This window comes from Phaethon aethereus (genome assembly GCF_964289735.1).
Source record: "Phaethon aethereus genome assembly, chromosome: 2".
In the NCBI taxonomy this organism is placed as follows: Eukaryota; Metazoa; Chordata; class Aves; order Phaethontiformes; family Phaethontidae; genus Phaethon; species Phaethon aethereus.
This window is the reverse complement of record NC_138582.1, coordinates 39,468,850-39,491,889: the sequence shown is the minus strand read 5'-3', so window position 1 is coordinate 39,491,889 and position 23,040 is coordinate 39,468,850. Positions and strand designations below refer to the sequence as shown.

At 37.5% G+C, this 23,040-nt stretch overlaps 1 protein-coding gene across 1 annotated transcript; it reads right to left on the bottom strand.

Annotated features, from left to right (window-relative positions):
* Nucleotides 1–317: 317 nt before the first annotated feature.
* On the bottom strand, nucleotides 318–22,964 carry MYBL1 (MYB proto-oncogene like 1; the record flags this gene model as incomplete). The annotated part of the gene is made up of 16 exons (XM_082015262.1): nucleotides 22,909–22,964; nucleotides 18,894–18,996; nucleotides 18,698–18,769; nucleotides 15,627–15,719; nucleotides 13,285–13,505; nucleotides 11,700–11,883; nucleotides 11,401–11,475; nucleotides 9,668–9,772; nucleotides 8,252–8,485; nucleotides 7,569–7,937; nucleotides 6,933–7,075; nucleotides 6,395–6,509; nucleotides 4,598–4,714; nucleotides 4,407–4,511; nucleotides 2,230–2,409; nucleotides 318–446 (listed from the first exon to the last, which is right to left on the bottom strand). Exons 1-16 carry the CDS (start codon nucleotides 22,926–22,928, stop codon nucleotides 318–320), a joined length of 2,265 nt encoding a protein of 754 aa, XP_081871388.1. The 5' UTR covers nucleotides 22,929–22,964.
* Between the last annotated feature and the right edge of the window lie 76 nt (nucleotides 22,965–23,040).

The window sequence follows — 23,040 nt, the reverse complement described above, 5'->3', positions numbered from 1 at the left end:
ATAGACCTAAAAACTGTATGTTGTCAGTACTGCAATGTATTTTACCATTCTTTATCATATTTTAGGGTGTTACTTTTTTTTTAATATTCAATAAATTCATTGCAGAACTGTTTGTAACTATCCCTTTGTAGACAATACGAGAGCTTAATGTCTGTTCTTTGTCAGTCAAAAGAAGAAAGGAAGCTTTAAGGTAGCTTTAAGGTTTCCCTTGGCAGACTGTCTCAAAGTAAAGACTAATTCACAAGTATTTTGCTGGAATCACCTTCAACACTGTGCCAGATTCAATGGAAAGAGATGGCTGTCAGTTGCAGTGACCATCACAGTATCAGAGCCCTTGAAGTGCTGTTGGTAGCTGCGTATGTGCTTAGATATCTTCTTGCTTGTTCAGTCATGATAAGCTGGTCTTCGGTTTTTCCGTAAACAACTGCTTCCCATTCACAATTTGACTGCACAAAATAAAATTCAGTTAAAAAGATTCTTTTAACTAACTAAAACGCTTGAGCAATTCTCGTAGAACTTTTCAGAGTAATAATAAATTATCCAAGTCTAGCAAGACAGCATTTATTTTACTGAGAAAGATTCAGTTCTATAATACAGTACCTAAAACCTGTGACAACGCTCCCTCTCCACCCCTTAATCCAGCTCCCCAGCCATGCATCTGTGTTACGCTTTAAGTTCTAACACATAAAATGAAAAACACTCTTAAAAAGAGACTAGTTCAACAATTGATACATAAAAGGGAAGTTAATTAAGTCATCTTCTCTTTGGATATCTTCCCCTTTAAATGTGCTATGTTCAACAGGCAGAAAAATAGATTCTTGACAGCTGTCTGGAGACACCAAGGAAGGCAAAATGGTTTGGCAGCTGAAAAATATCGTGAAGGACTTCACTGAGCCAAAGTGGCAGCTGTGGAAGAATGGTCAGATGTTTGGGAAATATATTAGAAATGGCAAAGGAATTAGGAATAAAAATAATGAATGGAAGAATAATTGAGCCACTAGTCCTGCTTCTTCCATGAAGCAAACCCTGCACATTTACATGATTTATTGAATCTCAAGCTGATTTGTAGCAGCCCTAAATTGGACCTGACACTAGCAGATTGTAGCACAATGAAGAATGCAAGATTCTCTCCCTCCCACATTGAGCTAGAAACTGATCCAAAAGATCAGTTCCACATACAGATGCACAGAGAAAATTAGCCATTTGAGTTTCTCTATAAATTTAGCAGGACTTGATTCATGGAAAGCCACTAAATTGAGAGGGAATTTCTCAGTGGAAAGAGCAAAAAGAGAAAAATGGTTCAATGAGGATATTTATGAGTATAGTATGACTAAGCTCCCCTTTTAAGTATCCTTAAGAGCATAGTTCTGGGCCAGATAGATGTATTCACCTTTGCTGCAATTCACAGCAGTTAAGTCTTTTTTTTGAATATCACAATTAAATGAGTTTTGTTCTTTCTTCTCATAAGAGAGGATCAGAAAGGAATCTTGTCTCTACTTCAAAACACATCATCGTTAAAGCTATTAAGGGGGACATGGAAGATCAGGCTCCAGGTGCCCTGCTTTTTTTTTTTTTGCCTTTTTTTTTTTTTTTTAATTAATAGAGAGCTGTAGATATTCTGAGAAGACACACAAACCTTATACATTAACTCCCTATGGGGCAAACTGGAACAGGCACCAAGTCAGGTAAAAGAGTCTCCCCCTAAATCTGGTGGTCAAGACAGCAAGGAAAAACTAGGTTCCATAGTTTTAACTGTATGGAAAATATACAGATGTACCAGAACAGGCACGTTTCAAGAACAATTACCAAACAATCTGTGGATGAACTCTGCTTAATGAATCCCACTGGGTTTATTATGAAGTAAGCACCAGCCAAATTTGAGCAACTTAGATGCTACAGAGGTTTAGTTTGCACCAAGTCAAGTTTTCTTACTGCTAGGCTTGGGTACCCAAACCTGTTTTGTAGGTCCACCCTATCCTGATTTTTTCCCCCCAGGTTTAAATCTTAGAAGCCATTCAGTGAAACATCAGGGTTGTACTTAAAGAACTTAGCTATGAATAAATGCTTCATGGACAAATGACTAACTTACAAGAAATAAGGATCATGGAAAAACTGACCAAAACTAGATCACTGAATTGAACAGTTATAGACATTAGTACAAGACAGAAACCAAAAAGAAATTCTTTGTTAACCAGCTAACAAAACTAACAGAATTCTTCGCATCCAGACCTGAAGAGCTTTCTCCATTTTGACATTTTTTGAAGGGCATGCATTCAGTTTCTTCTTAATTACTACATTTGCTTTGTTTGCTGGATTTGTATCCTGTTTTTCTGATGTCAGGTTACATCTGTTGTCATGTATTTCCAACAATGGTATCATTAATAAAGATGTGGTATATGCATTTTCTGACTATTGACAAAAAAGAGGGTAGGGAACAGGAATAATAATTAGTATTTGACACAAAAAAAAAAACCCCAAACTCTTCAACTGCTGCAATCAGAGAAACCAAAATGTAAACAAAGCAAATACTATCAGAAAGACCCTAGCAAAGAATCTGAAAAGAAAAAGTAATGAACAGCATATGAAGAACTACCCTGGTCTATACTGGGATTCATAATCAATACTGAGCACAGTAAAACAAGTAGCTACTAGCATGATTTAGGCATTACTGAGAAGCCAGTTTCTTTCATGTAAAGCCACACTACAGCTTATTACATTTTGTTAAGAACAAGACTTGATAAAGTGGTAACTACAAAGCCGTTTTTTAAAGAAAAAAGCTTGTAATTCACTTCTAGTACAACATTTGTGAAAGTAAGCATAAGGAGGCTGGAGTAAAAAAATTAAGATCGTGTCAGTATCAGAGGAAGGAACTGTTTTAAGAATTGAAATAAGCACTGGATTGATCATTCCAGAAGAGTTTTATATGCTGATAATATTTATGGAAATAAAAAGAAATAAATCCAGCTTCATTATAGCAAAGTGGAAGAAAAGGATATAGCAATTTTAGAGAGCAAAATTAGATGAGAGTAACAGTGGCATATGTACTTGTTCGCTTACAAAAACACCCCTTTAAACTGTGTTAAACTATCTTTACATATTTATTCCACCTCCGGCCTTACTCCTAACTTACCGCCTCAAGGACACACAGTTTCTACTTAAAGATTGGTACATTCTTAATTTTTAAATCAGATACTACAACTATCTCTCTTGCTAAGAGCAAATGTTTCTGCTGCACCAACGTTCCTCATTAAAATGGAAGGAAAGCAATTTTTTTTCCCAGTCCACTAGCTGTATTATACCACAACATCATAGTGTATCTTGGTTTTAGCTTAATAACCTGAACATCAATGATGTACAATATACCATGTCATAACAAGACGTTACTAAGAGAACACCGGGCATTTTGTTTCTGTTTTGAATGGCTGCAGCAATGCTGCTCCTCACAAGACAGCGATGTTCTTGGGGAAGCATGGAATTCCCACTAGGTGGCAGAGCACCTAACACCCAGAGAACAGACATCTAAGCTTGGCACAGGGTCTATGAGGCATTTAAGAAGGGAATTTAGAAAACCAGCTACAATAATCAGAAAGGGGTATGACTTAAGCACCTGTCTTTTTTAAGGACTCTGTCTCCTACCTCTCGAATGTTGCTTTATACCTGATGAAGAGTCACAGACATTTACTCTTTCAGAATTAAACACATAGTTACTTTAATTTAAGAATTAAATTAGAAGTTTTCCTACAAACTACAAGACTAAAGATTAATCTATTCAATCACTCAACTGGAAAAATACTGAGCTACTTTTTAAAGGAATAAGGGACCAAAACTGCCCTATCTCTGAACTCTTGATGTCTTGGTTGTTGAGGCAGAAGTATTCAAATTCCTTCAGGCAGAGGAAGCCCACAAACCTCATCTTCCACGTGCTTGATATTTCCAAAAGTGTTCCCCTACTATGTGAAGCAGGAAAAGGAAAAACATGCTGCCTAATATGCAATTAGGTATCTTCAGAACATGTCTGCCAGTCTGTCAAGCATGCAAAAACACAGGGACAAATGCCATCTTCCTGGTGTATTACAGAGCTTCAGCATGCCATACATGCTAAAGTTTATAGGTAACCAGCATGGAAGCAGCTTTGCTATAAAAGCAAATCTGCAAAGCATTCGCATTACTTTACCAGTCCTGCTCTGAAGGCCTGAAAGGAAGAATTCATGCACAAATTCAAGCCCAATGTTCAAGTATTGATTAAGTACTTAAAGTAGTATTTCAAACTCAAGGTGATTTTCACTTTCTAGATTATTGAAGCTAGATTCAATCCAAACACTTTTATTTTAGTTGATAAAATAAAAGATACTCAGTTCTATACTAATATTTCTGCCAGTGGTGTTCTTCAGTAGTTTAATACTTACCTGTACATCCAAACTATTATCTTCTGTGAAGAGCTGGGCACCAACCTCTTCTTTTTCCCATGCATCTAGGACCAGTGATTTTCTGACTTTTTTAGAAGAGTTGTACTGCAATAAATATTTTGCAGAGAAAAATTGTAAAACATTATTTAAAAGCAGTTATTTCTTCTTTGAAATTACTATTGTAATGTTACCTCCTGCTTGCAGCTTTTATACACAGTGTCATCTTCCTCCTTGAGAAATATATCTGTTCCAGTTTCCTCTTTCAAAACTTCCCTAATGTCTTCCTCCAAGAAGGCAAGTGGTTGTGACTAAGTTAATTAAAATTGGAGGAGAAAATACAGGAAGTCTATTAGTTGCTAGTTTTTATCATATTCTACTTTCAGCTAAGCGATCTTGCAAAATATAGCAACAGATAAAAGTATTTAAGCTATTGTCGTTAACAACTACAGATCAACATTTCAAGGCTATGCAGATTTTTTTTAACTCATTTTACTCTACATTATTTCTAGTCAGATAAAACATATACATACACACAGTGCCTCAAAAAATGCAAGGTAGCATTGAAGAAGACATGCAAACAACTTGTTTGCATTTACTAGCAATGGTTATCCACTGACTAAAGGGATAAAAATACTTTATACATGCTAAACACATATATGTATATACACATGCATGCAAACATACTAAAAAACTGTACTATAAAAGTATGACTGTTGTTAGGAAAGAAATTTATATCACAAACCTTTGAATAAGACATTGATAGTCCTAAGTACAGTACAGAATTTCGCAGAAGCGATACAGATGGCTCCTTTGTGTACCAACAGGAGAAGAATTCCCTTAAGCCCTCAAAATTTTATTTTGAACAGGAGGTTAATAGTGGACAGAAACAGGAATGCCAAACCACTCCATTTGCATAGTGAGAGACTGTGAATCTATAGGGTAACACAGATGGTGCCAAGCCCTGTGGCAAAGCCTGAGCTACCTTCTGTGTTTGCAGAGAAGTAGTAGTCAATATATATTGGCTGGAATTTTTTCAGAACTTGAAAAGCATGTCTACTGAATTCCAAAAGTTATTATGCATTAACATACCTTAGCTAGGCTAGGAAGAGAGCAAAAATCGAGTTTATTTAGAACAGGAAAAAAAAAAAGTAACATTATCCATAGTCAACAAAAAAAGTCTTCTGTGACAGCCAGAAGAATCAGAGGAATCGTGAATTGCTATATTAAAATTTTGGGTTTTAGGATGAAGAAAATTTTAGACGTCACTCAAGTAAGACCCTAGGAAGGATAAAACACTTCCAAACATCTTCGCACCAAAAAAATTCTCAGAATACTAGCATGCTGTGGTAAACATCTAGTTTCAGTCCCAGCATTGTAGAAGAATCAAAACCAGAAAACAACTCAGCTCTCTCTTGGATCCTTCAGTCTGGAGGATTCAAATATAATGCAGTTCTTCAAGTCAAATGTGAAAATCACTTAAAATAACAAAGTCAGTCACATTCATCTGCACCAGTTTGCTCTTACTAGATTATCCAGTTGGAGAACCCACAGTCACTCACTTTCTTATAATTTTTCTTTTGATAAAACAGAATGTTAAAGCATTAAAATTAAAATCTCAGGCAATGACGTTACCACCTTGTAACAAGAGGTGAAGCGTTAGGAAGGCTACACAAATTTAAAACAACTCTCAAATGTGGAACCAATGCATTTAAGATTACTATGGGTCAAATTATTATATGTACCGAATATCATTCAGGAAGACATGCCTTCATATAAGTCTAACATACAAAATCTGAAACATTAGTGATTCACATTCTATGTGAATAATAGATAATATTATTAGGATATTAGGATAATATGGAATGTCACTGAAACAACAGCATTGTTAGAAAGTGCTTTCCAAGATCATGCTGAGGCTTACAATATTTCAAAAACAAGAGGGCATTTAGACTTTAACAAAGAAGAAAATAAACAACATCATCACATACCGTAAGTTTGAGGGGACCATACTTTTTTTCCTGAGCAGCCAAAGCATTTTTAAAAGGAGTTGGTGTCCTTGGAGTTGAACCCAAAAGAGATCTTCTAATTGTCGGAGTTCTAAAACTATTCAAGCAGAAAAAAAGTGTTCATACATGCATTTTTGTATTTTACTTTATCAACAGTAATGTAATAAAATGAATCTAAGAAACATTTTAAAAAACCTTCATTTACACAACAGATATCACCACCATGAATCTGAAAGTCTTAAGATCACCATAGCATTATATGCAAATATCACCCAGGTATATTAAACTTAAATTGGATTTTGTTCAGTATTTTAAAAAAGGAAAAATTTTAACTGAGTACAAGTCACCCTCTGTTAAGTTAAAAACAGGAAGCCAGTTTGTTTGTACACAAGTATTTAAGTGTTAGGTGTTTTAAAACACATTCACAGTATGCATACAAGTAGACTATAATTTCTCAGTGTTTAGAAAAACTTGGTTTTATTTGAGCAACACCACCAGATTTTTAATGTAATAATCCTACCCCACATTTTCCTTTTGATCTTTTGGTGTCATTTCCTTGTGCAGAGGAGTTGTAATAAGAACTTTCTGCCCACAGATTGGAGTCGATGTAAATGCAGGATTTTCAAGGTTAAATTGTTCACTTCCAGAGCAAGTGTTGAAAAACTAAGCACAAGAGAGAAAAGAAACTAAGCAACTGTAAAGGACAAAACTTCACCACTGTACTGAGCAGTAAAAAAAGAAATTATATGTATGTATCTGAAGGGCTTTTACTGACAAATGCCAATAAACGATTCTTGACTTATACTCCAAGACATTTGCGATATTTATCGCTGAAACCTTGATTTTCTCCTTAAAATCCCTACTGCTTAATTAGGTCACAGAGACAATAGGTCTCTATCAACAATTATTTGCATGAGAAAGTGTGAGCTGAGACATAAGTCACTGCCACCCTCTCCCCCAGTTAGTCTTCAAAACAGAGGAAATAGGTTATTTAGCAATTTCTTTTTAATATATCTACCCTTATGCAGATGTTCTAAGAAGTTTTTGGACATACTTGTTTAGGCTAAAATGTATGACTAGGGAAAAGAAAGTACTTGTACTTTATAAGCCACCCACTGCAGTCTTCATGTTTAGCCATACTTAAATATAAACTCACCTGTGATGGAGAAAATGGTAGTGTTTTCACTGGTGTATGCTTCAGTGCAACATTGATGGCATCATTACACAAGCCATCATTCAGTTCGTTAACTGGTGATTGCCCAACGCGCAATCTCTTTTTCTTTCTTAGGATAGTAGGTGGAGTGCTGAATTTAGTTAAGTTTGGGGTTGTTGGGAAAACTGCTTCTTCCTCTCCACTCACGCTACTGTGTTTTTTGCCATCAAGCACAAGGCTGACATCATACTGGCACTCAGCAGCCCCTTCATTGTGTTGAATCCGCATTAATTTTACTGGAGCTGGCTTGACAGGAGATGCAACAGCCTCTGAAAGCTCAAAACTGGTGACATCACTCCACGCTACAGGATCCTGTGAGGCAAGATGCAAAACACTCAAACACTAGCAGGCTTATCCAAGATTATTTCACAATGTCCAAGCCATTCTAACAGCTCTGTACCTGCAGAAGCCATATATTGAATTATTCTCCCTGTATCTTTCACACAGTCCTAAAACACTGAATATTCTAAAACAGAATTATTTTAAAACTGGCAATAAAACATATCACTCAATATTGGTGAAACTACAGACAAGTACAGAATAAGGTAATTTTAAGAGTATTTTACACATATTATGTAAGTTGATGTTCCTAAATAAACATTTTTTTAGAATAAGTACAGACTTACAGATTCAATAAGCTCTAGTGTCTCTGCAAACTCTGGAATGGTTTGTAGAGATGATAACATTGTATTTGCTTCCACAGCCAAATACTTAGGTGGTGAACTCTGTTGAACAGATGTGCCGTGGGTCTCATCCATGCTGTAGAACTCACTTGTTTGTTCCCCAAGGCTATTTAGTGTATTAGACACACAATCTTCTGTGACAAAACTTCCAGGCCAACAAGGTAAGTTTCCAGCTTGCTAAAAAGCATGAAGAAACATGTTAATCTTACTCAACGAAGAAGTTGAAGAGAGTCAATTGTGAGACCACAGGGAAGAAAAAAATAATAGTATGCTGTTTGCATTAATGCAGTTAGTCTTGTCCTTACATTAACACACTCAACATTCTCAAATTGTGTAAGATTTTTATCTTGCCTCTCATTCATATCTTAAACATGCTTATAACTTAATTATGGGTTGTATTGGAAGACATCTCTGAAGCAAGTTTCCTGTGTTCCTGAATATCAGTATATTAGGAAGTCATCTTCACTACAGAACACAGGTACATTTTATGATTAGAAACTGTTTCTAGAATGTGAAATACTTCTTGTTTGATCCGATTTTTTTTAACACAGATTCTGCACTGATAGTTTACTTAACTTCTAAATGGTTATCCCATTTTGCTACACTGCTTAGTACTTAAGAAACAGATTTTAATTTTCACTGGAAATCTAGAAGCAAAACAGATTCCACTAGATAAGCAGAACATTGCACTGTTTCAAGAAAATGCCAGGAATAGCTCCACCACAAAAAAACTGGAAGTTCACCTGTAATCTAAATTAGTGATCAATCTTATTGGGTTGGTTAGGTGTCTGATGTTATTCACAGCCATCTGTTCCTGAGGAAATAAGTGACTTGTCATCTGCAAGTTTTCTTCGTTCCACTGAAGTACGTGAAAATTTTGTACAGTGCGAATTTATATAGTTTGTCATGTCCAAATATGGATATTAAGTACTGCAAGCACTCACACAGAAGTCTGATAAAAATAGAATCTACAAGACGTTTTGAAATCAAATAGGGCAAAACCTATGTATTTTTCACCCTTCTCTCTTGAACAGATGATCGACATTGCCTATCTATAAAATGGAATGGCGTCATTTGGCGAACAAATGTGCTACCTCTTGAAAAGGATTAAAATCCTGGGTCTTAGGAACAAATGCCAAATTTCAAGTCATATTTCTGCTGTTTTCATAGTTTAGAAAACTGCACTAGAAATAATTTGCCTCAGTTCTAATATATAGAGTTTGTTTTATAACCCAGTAGCCATAGATTTGATTTTAGAAGGTCGGGTGAAAAAACAAACACAAACATCCATTACTAAATTGCTGAGGATTAGTCTCAGTAAAGCATATTCAAATATTTACAGAAATGTACAGTCCTTACAGAAGATACTCGTTTTCTTCGAATTTCATTCTCTGCTGACATAAGTAGCAATTCAAGTTCCTTTATTTTCTTTTCTTTATCAGGATCATCATCAATAAATGACTGCTGAAAAATTTAAGAAAGAAGCCATTACTATTTTCCACCTCCAACACCCCTCCGTAGTAAAGATTCTACATTATAACACAGCTACATTTTTCACAGAAATCCACACATAGCGGGAACAGAGCTGTTCAAGCTGTATCATATTTTGTAATACAGTAGTCACTCGCAAGTAAAACAAACCAGCAATTGCCATGACATGGATCCGATGTTCAAGTGGTATACAAGCTAATATTTTAACAGGTTTCTATTACTTCCTGTAAATGCTCAGTACCCTATAGCACTTTTTAACCAAAAATCACTCAGTTCTATCTTTAATAGGAATCACAGAATCATTAAGGTTCTAAGAGAACTTTAAGATCATCAAGTCCAACCGTCAACCCAACACCACCATGCCCACTGAACCACATCCTGGTGCCACACATTTTTTGGAGGAGGAACAACATTGGCACCTTGGTAGATGTGTTCTTGTTTTCATGTGCTTTCTAGAATTTTGAGTTATTTATCCTCACTAAGTGTGCAAGAAGGTGTTGCAAATCAGCATTTGCTGACAGAGAGTCTACACAAGCAATCCTATCACTATTATCAGAAAAGAAAATTAACTAATGGGTTTTGGTTGGTTGGTTTTTAACCTCCTTAAAACATTCTATTATTGCTTTAAATATAGGTAAGTGGGGATATGTGACGTAAGTTTCAAAACTAGTTATACTCTCCAGTTTAGGGAGGACTTGAAGGAGCAAAAATTATCTTATACTTTTCTGTATAGGGTAATCCAGAGTGTCAAAGGCCATATGAGGCTTTGTTATGATTTGCATTCTTATACTGAAATCAGGGAAGAAAATGCAACATGGAAGAGATGACCTGCACAGGGAAGCTTAAGGTTAGGTACAGAGTTCTGCAGAAAGCCTCTAACATATCTAGCACAAACAAAATACATATTATTCCCTGTGGCAAAATAATTTTTTTACTAATTTCAAATTCACAAAATTCTTCCAGGAAGTCATATTACAAACTAAGATCTACATTCAGTTTGCAACGCATGAGGAATTTCAAATATATTCTAAGCCCAAAGGAGCAAAAGGAAATATATCCAATTATGTTTTTTTGTTTTAAAGTTTCTAAATACTTCAGCATTCAAAATGTTGCAACTGATTGACAGAAGCTTATCAGTCAGAAAAAAACTAAAACCTATTGAGAACAAAAAAGCACAGCCGTAAGTGTAAGTCACAGTAAGTTATTTGAACTCAGTCTTTCAGATAGGATTATATTTACATATAGAAGTAGTAAAATCCTGTCTTTAAATCTCTCAGAAGCAGGGTAATACTAACAGGTCATAACTTTAACCTAAAGATTTAGGTAACAAACTATGTTTTAAGCCATACTTCTGTCAGAAATAAGCACAACCATTGTGTTTCTGGGATGTATAGAGACAGTACCGTTTTTCCTACCTAGAACTACCAATTAAGCTAGCAAGCCTACCTACAGAGGAACACTTATATAAATTTAGGTGAATGATAAAGACTTAAAGACATTTTGAAGTTACAGGGTTTTAAACTCTTCATTTTACAGTGCAACACATAGTACATTCTCTTCATTTACAATGCCTGTAATTTTTTTGCTGTATTTTTTTTTACCTGAACTAAGTTGGAAGAAGCTGAAGCATGTTCTAGACAGCTGCCTTCTGGTGAGGCATACTGGTATGCTGGAATCTAAAAAGACATAAATCATTTTACAAACCCTAAAGAAAAGGAGGCTATAAAATTATCTCTGGTTTATTGTACATAAACTATTTATTATGGTTTACAAATCCTAAACTACCATAATATCACAGAAATACTCAATAGACCTTAATTCTTTCAGACTTGTTCTTGTTCCAAACCCAATAAATTATTTGAAACTGGGAAATAATAATTATTCTAAATTTTGAACTTACATGTGTCTGAACAGGTATGTAAAATTGATTCTGAGTATGCAAGTGTTCCATAGTCAGACAAGGTTGGGGCTGAAGTTTGGATGAACTAGCTCTTTCAGACTTTATACCATCTTGCAAATATCCTTCCTGTTCCACCTTTCTTCGCATTGTTGAATTCCAGTGATTTTTAATTGAATTATCAGTCCTAAAATGAAAGTGTACAACAGTGACTCGTTTCCATATCTCCAAGTTTAATATATGGCATAATTTACAGGGTGTGTACAGCAGGTTAATCCAAAGCCACAAAACCAGAAAGCTCCAGCAGCTTGGACTGGAAGTTCTGTTATCTGTGGGGTTTTGGCATAATGACAGGAAAGCTACTCTTTTCAAAACTTCCTTCTACTAAACTTCAAGTCTGCAGGAAATTAAAAGTAGCAAAAGAGAAAGCCTTGGTTCTGGCTATTATCATGGGTGAGAACCTTTTTTCTTTGATACTTAGAACAACCCTGTGTTCTCTGTCACTACGTTATTTATCTTCTGCTACACATTAGCAGAACATAAAGCTAAGGTAATCACCCTACTGTCCTACAGTATAAGGGCACTGTTGCTCTTCACAAATTTTCTAGGTCTAGGATCCAACCTTTAGCTAGAGTGTTATCTTGGATTTATTTTCCACAATTAAGTTAGTGAATTAGGAATGCTTCTGTCCTTACAAACTCATCTTCCCTCTCTGAAATTCTATTAAGATGCAACCCATTCCCTTCCTATTCCTCCAAAGGATTTCCTGTGATTCATGGATTGTGTACTTCATCAAAATGTCAAATTTTTAAACACACATCTCTAAGGACTCATTCTCTCAACATAACAAGTGCTGACATTCCCTAGGCACAGCTAGACAATCACCTCCTGAACACACAGACTGTATTCAGAGAGAGACAGCTTAACGTTGAATTTCAATTAACAATATAAGGTAAAAAATTTATTTCATTAAACTCTTTATACACAAAAATTTTGTTTTCCACAAGCATATAAGTTAGCAATCACACCTAAAATGAAGATCAGGAGAACAATGCATACAATTCATTCTTAACTTAGAGACTACATGGTAACCAACTAGCTTTGCAATGCATGACTCCTAAGCCCAGACTTTTGAAGGTTACTAAGATTCTCTTTGAGTGTACTGTTTAACAAGAAGTGTTCCACAAAAAATAAATTAAAAAAAGAATTTCTGATCTTAAACCAAAAAGAAAGTCACCCCCAACTGCATATTAATGAAGGCACTTTGATATCAAGTCATATGATGTTAAGGCATTCTTCCACTATTACTTGCAGTTACTCTTCAACTCTACTACATGTTTTGTAAGCGAACAGGAGAATTTTTGAAGGAACCTGCAGAGTGTTAGAGGTCTTTTTATTGGTTTTATGGCTTTTAAAGAATACATAATCAAATGCAAAAGATCTTAAAAAAAAAATCAGTATATATCAAGCTAAAGATGTGACATAAGTTTCAACAGATGCTCTCTGACTAACAAATTACACTGGAAAGAGTTGTGCGATGATCACTTTCCATATTTCAATATTCAACACAAATAGAGTTGAAAAGCACCTTCCAGGAAGAAGTTTCGCTATTTCAGCCCATCGGTTTCCCAAACGCTTGTGAGCTTCATAGATTATCCTGTCCTCCTCTTCTGTCCACGAAGACTTTTTAACCTCAGGATTGAGATGGTTATGCCATCTCTCTCTGCATTGCTTGCCTATTCTTCCTTTCAGGTGTTTTGCGATTAGAGACCAGCGCTTTGGACCATACTTCTGAACTAATTCAATAACCTGGAACACAGATGAAAGCACATTATAATTCTAAACCCTAATTTTCCTAAGCAAAGACAGAACACTGATAAACTCACGTCTTAGAATAAGATTATAATAGTCAACTTGATAAGATACTAGGCCTAAGGAGGCAAACAGTGACTCGGGCTTTGTCCTGGTTTTGGCTGGGATAGAGTTAATTTTCTTCACAGAAACTAGTATGAGGCTATGTTTTGGATTTGGGATGAAAAAAAATGTTGATAACATACTGATGTTTTCAATTGTTGCTAAGGAGTCAAGGACTGTCCAGCTTTTCATGCTGGCCTGCCAGCAAGAAGCCTGGGGGTATACGGGAAGCTGGGAGGGGACACAGCCAGGACAGCTGACCCAGGCTGGCCAAAGAGATATTCCATACCATGTGACATCATGCTCAGTATATAAAGCTGGGGGAAGAAGAAGGAAGGGGTGAGCAGACATTCAGAGTTAATGGCATCTGTCTTCCCAACTAACCATTACACATGATGGAGCCCTGCTTTCCTAGGGAGTGAACACCTGCCTGCCGATGGCAAGTGGTGAATGAATTCCCTGTTTTGCTCGGCTTGCATGGGTGGCTTTCGCTTTACCTATTAACTGTCTTTATCTCAAAGCATGAGTTTTCTCACTTCTACTCTTCTGATTCTCTCCCCTGTCCCACCATGGGGGAGTGAGCGAGCGGCTGCTGTGGTGCTTAGTTGCCAGCTGGGGTTAAACCACAACAGTCACTTTTCACACTCAGTGTGGGGCTCAGAGGGTTTGAGATAACAACAGATTGGATTGGAGTGTGCTAGATCAAATTTATAGCTGTTATTGCTGTTTAGCTATTAATTGGCAGGCTCCTGTGCTTCCCATGGGTTTGCTTGCCTTACTGTATATTAGAGTCTAGTGCTCATTAGTGGCTGCTTTTTGCTTTTGCTGCCTGCTGTACTGCTTATCGTCTTACTCTGCCAAGCCTGGGAACATTTTGATAACAGCAAGGACAATGCGCCTGGGCTGGCGGATGGCCAGGGCATCGCTACTGTTTCTGTGCTGCTGTATTGGACAGGCTGGAACTCCAGTGTGAACGCAAGTCAAAGGGACTGTGACCTGTGGATTGGTCCATGGGGGAGCAGGACACCTGAAGCATCTGGCTGTGGATAAACCCATGCCAGAGCAGGTACATCTCGAAGCATCTGTGGCTGTGGTCATGTCTGTGCCACAGCAGGGTCTGGGACTAAATTATGACAGGGTTTTAAAAATTATTTTTCAAGAAATCAAAAAATTGCTTATATTCTAAACGCAGCAAATTAGAGTTAATAAATACATACCAATGAAAAAAATTATTTGGAAGTTTCCTTTCTGTCACCCATTGCATAAACTAACATTAGGAAAGACCAAAAATGAAGCTGATAAAGATGCTTGGTTTGTCTTTTTTCAACAACATACATATGAGAAAAAACTCACACCTCTACCCCAACCTTCATCCCATTTCTACGTGTTTTTACACATTAGAAGCTTTTTCTTAAAAGACTGATGAGAACTGTATAAAAATAGATTAGGAAGACCATATTCACAAGTTGACAAATACCAGTTTTAAACAGTGGGAATAAGCAAGTCAATTTGAAATACCATGTGAAAGCTATATGTGCACCTTCCTACAGGGCAGTCCTGGTTTTGCAGGCAAAAAGCTGCAGTGTGGATTAACAGAGGTGGGGGAAAGGAGTCTAAATCACCATTGCTAGCTTCTTTAAAAGTAGAATATGAAATAATTTCCCTTATTCCCAGACCCTTTAAGTCTGATTAGTTTGAGGAACAAAAGATGTAAATGAGACCTTTAATTTTTAGTGCTGTAAAGAAATCTCCTCTACGTGGTAAACTAGAGTAGTTCAGCTAGCAATCTGAGCAAAACGAAATGAAACACTTGAGCAGACTAGACATTCCATCTACTCAAGAGCCACTGCTTTTTTTTTTCTTCTCACACAGCATAATGTAATATAATTATCTATGTCACAGGATGCATCAGACATCATCTTTGTGGGGATGAAACTTAAGAAAAAGTACACATTCTTAGCAGTCATATGCAAATGTTTTAAGTAAAAGAGTACAGTATCAATTTGTTTTTATTACCCTCTGATCTTCTTCTTTAGTCCAGGGACCTTTAATCAATTCCGGGTTTAGTACTTTCTGCCATCGATGTTGGCACTGAAAATCTGAGCGATTCTGAAATAGTTTTAGAAGACCAGTGTAGCTGTTAAACTCTTGAAAACATAAAACTGTAAATATTAGCTAGCCAGAATTATTACCTTATTTCAAATTAAAATACTTACTCCGACCTGTTCTAAGTATAATAGTTAAATTCTCCCTTATTATTTCTTCTTCATTTGCTTATAAAAACTCTTCTTTATAAAAACAGACTTGCACAAAGCTCTAATCTAATTACTTTAATGTTCTTACTTGACAATCAAATTCAGAACTTACTCTTTTTCAAAGAAAAACTTAGAATTATTTTTGTCCTCATTACTCCACACCTTCTCTGAACTTTATGTGATTGACATGCTTTTGACATAATCTATAACCTATTTAAGGAAATAAATTTTTAAAGGAAATACTTACTTTTTCTTTCAAATAAAGGAATAAACGTTTTCCTAAGTCTTAAATTAATATATTCTCTGCTTTTTATGAGTGTTAAGGAAAACAGATTTACATCAAGTTCAGCTAACACATACTAATTAAACAACATTTCTGCTCAGGACAGATGGTGCTTTTCTGTAGCTTCACTAAGGATCTTTTGAAATATTGTTCCCAGTTAGGAAAGAGAAGTAAGCTTTCACTTAGCCTCCTAAAAATTGTCTGTAAGAAAGTTTGGGACTCTCAGGGTCGGTCCAATCCTTAGAAATAGGTAGATAAGAGACTGCCTGAGCACAGCATATTAGTACATTTTTTATAACACTGGGATATGATGATTTACTCTCTTCAGTGCAAGCTGCTAGATAGCAGGTACTGATTTCAAGGTTTTGCTGGGCTTGTCTACCAACTGAAGACGTTACCATGCTAAAATGAAGTTAAACAAAAAGCAGTCTGCAAGACCAGAAAAAACACCCAAAACATTGTAACATCTGAAATTATATTGATCACAGTACCTTCAAGTTAATCACAAGTAGACACTATATGATTAAAAGCACACTAGAGTTTGTTACAAAACATCATTTCCTGGTGGAGACAAGCTGTAGAAGACAGACTCATAGGATAGCTGTTCCCAATTTCGAGGAAAGAAACATTTTGAAATTGTGGCCTTTTAGTGTATTTACCTTCCAGACATTTCTGAAATCATGACATACTGGGGGGAGAAAAGCAAGCAAATGATGGGGTGAAACAATAAAATCGTTTCGGGTCTGCCTTAGCTGCAATAAATTGAAAGCGAATACAAGCTGCATTCCTCACCTTGAGAGTCTCCTTTAAGCCATCTTCACTTTTTTGGGCAGAATAGAGGGAAGGTTTACTTGTGCCCAGACCAAGAGCAAAATGGGGTTCTGAAAACATGGCAGTCTGAGTGCCTTTACATGCTAGTAACTCAAGATACACTTGATTTTCCTAGCAAAAGACCATCAAGGTAAGTGATAATTATGCCAGCCTCTATTATTTGGCTTTGTAATTTCAGCACCGTAATAGGTCACCCAGAAAGGCTGTGGAGCCTCCATCCATGGAAATATTTAAAACCCAGCTGGACACTGCCCTGGGCAGCCTGCTCCAGCTGACCTTGCTTGAGCAGGGGGCTCGGCTAGATGATCTTGAGAGGTTCCTTGCAACATCAACGATTCTGCAATGGGCAACCTGGTCCTCCGTGCAGGTTTCCCATGATAGCTGGGCAGCCTTTTTTTCAACCTCACTGGGACCCAGCTGAACAATAGCTTTCTGCTCCAGAAGCTTTTGTTTTCAGCTGAAGAACTTGTTATTAAGCTAAACTATTAGATCTGTTAAATGCAACTCCATACTAAACCTGCAGATCAGTATCACCAAACATTGTATTTTGAAACAGTTTAATATAAAAGCTTTTTGATATTATCTCTTTCTCCTCTGCCATTCACTCATTCCACTGCTTTTTGGAAGGGGATAATGTACATGTAAGGAATAGAGATTTGCTTATGCACTCATTAAATTTAGAAGCCTTGAGTTTGTTCCCTGATACCTATACTTTCCTGCCTGGGAAAAAAAAAAAAAAATCAGAAGCACCACAGTTGCAAAAATATGATGAGAACAATGAAAAGTTACAGTTGTTCAGCACTGAGAATTCAAGTCTATTTTTACCTAGCCACACAGGCATTTCATACAACTGTATCATCCCACTCAATATTATTAGAACCACAAAGGCAGGGGCAAGGGGGTGTAATTATTTGATTTCTAACACTTGAATATTCAATACCACTTCTAGGTAATTATTTCAGCCTTAGATTCTAGCCATGTTTTTATAGTAGGCATTTTATAACATTTAATCAGAAGAGAAACAAACATCATCAATTGTAGTTGTAGGTATTTTCTATCAGTGCAGCTCATTCAGCTGAGGAGTCATCTAGTGTTTGAACCAACAGCTCTTTTACTCATTCCACCTGACCATTGGAACAAAACAATAAGATATAAGTGTCAGTAGGAAACTTCCAAGAAACCCTCTAGGGTTCCATTCGTAGCAACTGAAGATATCATTGGGTGGAAAGTTTTACATATGCTAGGGAAACAGACATAACTTTAAAAAAAAAAGCAAACCAAACCAAACCCAACAAACACCAAAACAAACAAAAAAAAACCACCACACCACCACCCCTTTCCCTAAGGTACTTAAAGTGATCCTGCTCCTTTCAAGCAATCCTTCAAATGCAACCCACTCTCCTAACTGCTTCAGAAGCAACCTGTGAACCGTAGATGTCACCACCACAAGTGATGTAACCAACAGGAAGCAGGGATATATTCCAGAATGAAACAAAGAGCAAGTGTGGACAGAAGGCATCAATTATTTTTGATCATTTCAGACGATCACTTGATGGCCAGCCTGAGCTAGATCCCAAGTCCAATTTACAAGCATCCTTTAAAACATGTTTTACTGTTATGTCTAGTTTCTAAATGAGGTGAAATAGAAATCGGAAACACATATGATCAAAGTAAATAAATATTAAAAGGGACTTAACTGAAACAGAGATTCAACTTACTTGTAGATGACTAGCAATGAAAGCCCAATCATCTGTACCATATTGTTCCACCAGCTTCTTTAGCCTTTCATCCTGTTAAGACATAAACTCAGCCAATAAACATTACATGTTATCCCAATATGATACTAAGTAATAACATATTTCATGTGCTACCAATATCATACAAGAATGAAACTAAAGCCAAAAAAAGTATTACCTCATCACGTGTCCATTTCACTCTGTTACATATCTTCTTCAAACCTTTTTGCTGTGGTACTTCATAGTCATGATCCACATATTGAAGGTCATCATCTTCCTCACTGCAGAGTACAACAGAAGAGTGAAGAAGATAGAAATAGAGTTTAAAATAACTCTGAATAACTTTTTTTTTCTAACTACTTGTAGCTTTTTTCCAATCTGTACGCATTGTTCTAAAATGGCATACGGAATTTGCATGAACATAAGATCTGCCTCCAGCAATGGCCTGTATTCACCATGTCAAAGGAACAGAATTAATTTTAATTTCAAGGCCACATACTGGGATACACGTAGATAATTCATTCCAAGTCAAGACTTAAATTTGAAGCAACAGCTATTGTTTAAGATCATGTTTTTGTAACACATTCATGATTCCTTATTTTACACAAACGAGCTTATAAGACAAAGTGGTTTGATAGTCTCCAAAATACATTCATAGTCCACCTTCGTAGCTCAAACAACTAACACAAGAAGGGTGCCAAATAATTTAGCGTCAGCTTGAGATTTTAAGTGGGTTCCTGCCTTGAATAAAAGCGTTGCCTCAATTTTACAGGAATTAGATACAAATCTTTGAAGACAGAAATATTCCAGCAAGAAATAACTACCGTTCAGCGCTGACCCTCTAAGTGAAGAGTCAAGAGAGGCAGGAAGCCAGGTAAGCTCTGTGTCTCCATGTAGATCGCACACCATCTACTGGAGAAATACATACTTCACAGCCTTCACAAACAAAGCCTTACCAACAAGCTGCACAGAGAAACGTTTCACGGAAATATCCCTTAAACTTACACGTCAGTGACTCATCTTAGCATAAATTCAAACACATGTGGAAATCTAGGCCTAAAAACAAGATGAGCAGTTCCTCTGCATTAGTTATAGCAAAGACACAAAGAAGAGATTCCCATCCAAATACAGCTTTAATTAAAAGCAGTTTCACACTGCAATCTTAATTTTTCCCCATTTTGTTATCAGTATAAAGCACTATACAGATATCATAAATTCATGTTCAAAACTAAATTTAATGGTTCTGCTCAGCCTGGAAAATTACTTAAATTTTTCAACCAAAGGTAAAAAAATCCTTTCCCAGTAAAGGAATTAACCTCTGCTGGTGTTCAAAGAACTGATTAGATGGCAGATCTCTACGTTATTTTCCAGAACATGCAATTCACCAACACAGCATCGACCATTTACGTGTATTTATTATTTTCCATGAAGTGAGTATGTTCTCTGTGGCTAACACAAATATAGGTTATTCAAAAAGAGCAGTACTTACTTGAAAGCGTTACTACAGGGTAGTATGTACCCACCCTTGCAGACCCAGTGTATTTAACATTGCTTCTACAACCTATACTGCAGCTGGATTTGCCCTACTTCGCTTCATGATGCAGTAGAGATAGTTAAAAACAGATAGACATATTAAAACTTTGTGGAGCCAGTGAAATACAAAGCAGTAAGCTTGTCTAAAGGTCAACAGCAAGTTCTTCACAGTACTTACAAAAAAAAAAAAAGCTGCAAACACAATGATTGTAAGAGTTTGGCATTAAGTGGCTTAGGACTACAAAAAATAGGATTTAAACTCACAGCTAACTATGAGTTTTCTCTTCCACCTCCCACCTCCTTTTTTTTTGTCTCTTATCCACAAGTTCTCAACAAACTTCAGGAGTATATCTTGGTATTGTAAGGAACACATCTTGGTATTATAATCCTACTTCATACCAAGCAAGCCATGCAGTTTAATTATAACTAAAATTTGGCCTTGTGGTTAGCCCTTTGTCAATACAATCTCTCACCCACTGCACAGCAAACTAGTTCAAGAACAGAGTTTTCAGTTACGTGAAAAGTCACAGGGATTTTAAAGAAGAGGAAAGGCTCCATGTACACAGCAGTGACACTGATGAGAGCACCAGTACTAGACAACACAGGGTCCCCACCAGCAGCGGCGGCAAAGAGCCCTGCACCTGGAGTTCTCCAGCGGCACGCGTGTCCCACAGCCAAATCGGCACGGCTGCCGACAACCTCCGTCCGCGAGGGCCAGCCAAGAGGGCACTAACCTCTCTTGCACCTTGATTCCACATGAATAACCGTTTAGCCTTCAGTCTTGTTTAGACTAGTACACCAGTAGATTATAAATTAAATATATGTGAATGGGTGGGACTGCTAACTTAAGTTTTTTATGAAAAAGAAAAGATTTTTAAACAGGTTGTGTTGTTGTCAAATGAACTATAATTCTTTTGCAGTTATGAAACTGTGCTAAAATGCTACACAAAACTGGAACATGGCCACCAAATTTCATCAAATAAGAAATCTGGAATAATAAGTTAAGTATTTCATGAGTTCTGTGATAACTGTCTTTGCAATTCCAAGTTGAGAACCATTAAAGGAAAAAAACTAAGCTTCCAAATGCAAAAACCAAGAGCAGTTTAATGAAATTAAACTTAATCCCATTTGGTGCAAAACAGTTCTACTTTCTCCTTACTCCACAGTTAGATTAACAGTCTTGAAATCATCTTTATGTAAACTCATAACAACAATGATTTAGTTTTGCTGATATCATCATCACACACTGCCATGGTATTCCTTTAGGGCTAATGATTTCTAACCAAATATTCCTCTGCTATCCACAACCAGTTGTATCTTCAGTTATGACATCAAAAGCAGTCCATAGCCATGAGAGGCAATACAAGCTAAAGATGAAACTATTGTTTGCAATACCACAAAAATTACAAAATGCAGACTAAAAGAAACAAGAAACATTCTCTCTCCATGCTGATTCTTGCAGATAGCCAAGTATAGACAGCTCCAGCAGTTCACCTCTGCAAGCAAAGTCCCTTAAAGAATCTTTGCTCCTTACACAACTAGAAACCCAAAGGATTGCTTTTCTTGTTTTAGTTGCAGTTTTGCAGAAAAATAATATTAATTTATGAACTCTTTTCATGTCAGAGGGAAATGCAGAAGCAGCTTTAATATCTGTAGCTTTGAAACCACCCCCAATTCCACGACAAGTATGCAGTCACACATGCCATAGGTAACTCACACATTAGTGTTACTCACTGAACATTCTTTCCTTTCTCAATCCTAATCTGTCTTTTACATTTCTTTATCACCTTTCAGAAACTGATTTTCTATTTAGAACAAGAATAACTATAGCAATAACACAGTTCTCCAAGATCCACCTTCTGAATACTGAGTAAAGACACACCCATTTTCATATCAATAAAGCAAAAGATGTCTCAAAACCATCTGGGGCTGCTGCAGAAGCTCTTGCGGAAAACATTTCTCTCAGGAATATTTCAGGCTAGATTACAACATTCTCAATCAAAGAACACGCCAAATCAGAGAAAGTAGGTGCACTTAAGATACTGAAAGAATCAGAACGCCTCAACATTAACTTTAACTGAACAACTCCAAACCTTGCATCAAGGCTGTGCCAAAGCCACCGGGGAGGAGACAAGCAAGAAACGTTACTCCAGCAGAAGGAAAGTAACCAGCAGGAAAAGCTGCCGCGGAGACAACGTAGTCGTTACTGACAGGCTCAGCGACCACAGAAAAGCCAAGCTAAGGAGTTGCCTAGGTAAGCTACAACAAAGATGGTCCGAGCAAAAGCACAGAAGCGAAAGCAGCCGCTAAGCGAGCGGCGAGACCTGTACCCAAGAGCTGGTGCTCGTAAGCCAGAGGACAGACAGACAGGTACCTTCGCGGGGGCCGGGCGACGGAGGCATCAGAGACAGGGAGGGAGGAAGGGAGGGGGGCAGCGGCACCGAGGAGGTGGAATGAGGCCGAGAGCAGCGCCAGCACAGCTCGGCGGGGGGGTGAGGGCCGGGGCGGGGCGGCGGCGGCGGCACCTGGCAGGGATCCCGGGGCGCTGGGGGGTACCTGGGCGCGGAGCGGCGGCGTGGAAGGACAGCCACTGTCCGGGAGAAGGGGGCGAGGGGCAGAACGGGCAGAGATCCCCGGCCCGGGCCCGCAACCACACTCACCTGCGCGGTCTCTTCGCCATCCTCGGGACGCACCATAGGGGGGGCCGCCGCGGCAGCGGGGCGCAGCGCCGAGCCCCCGAGCCCCCGCCGGGGCTCCTTCTGTCACAGCCGGGCGGCGCAGCAGGGCGGGCG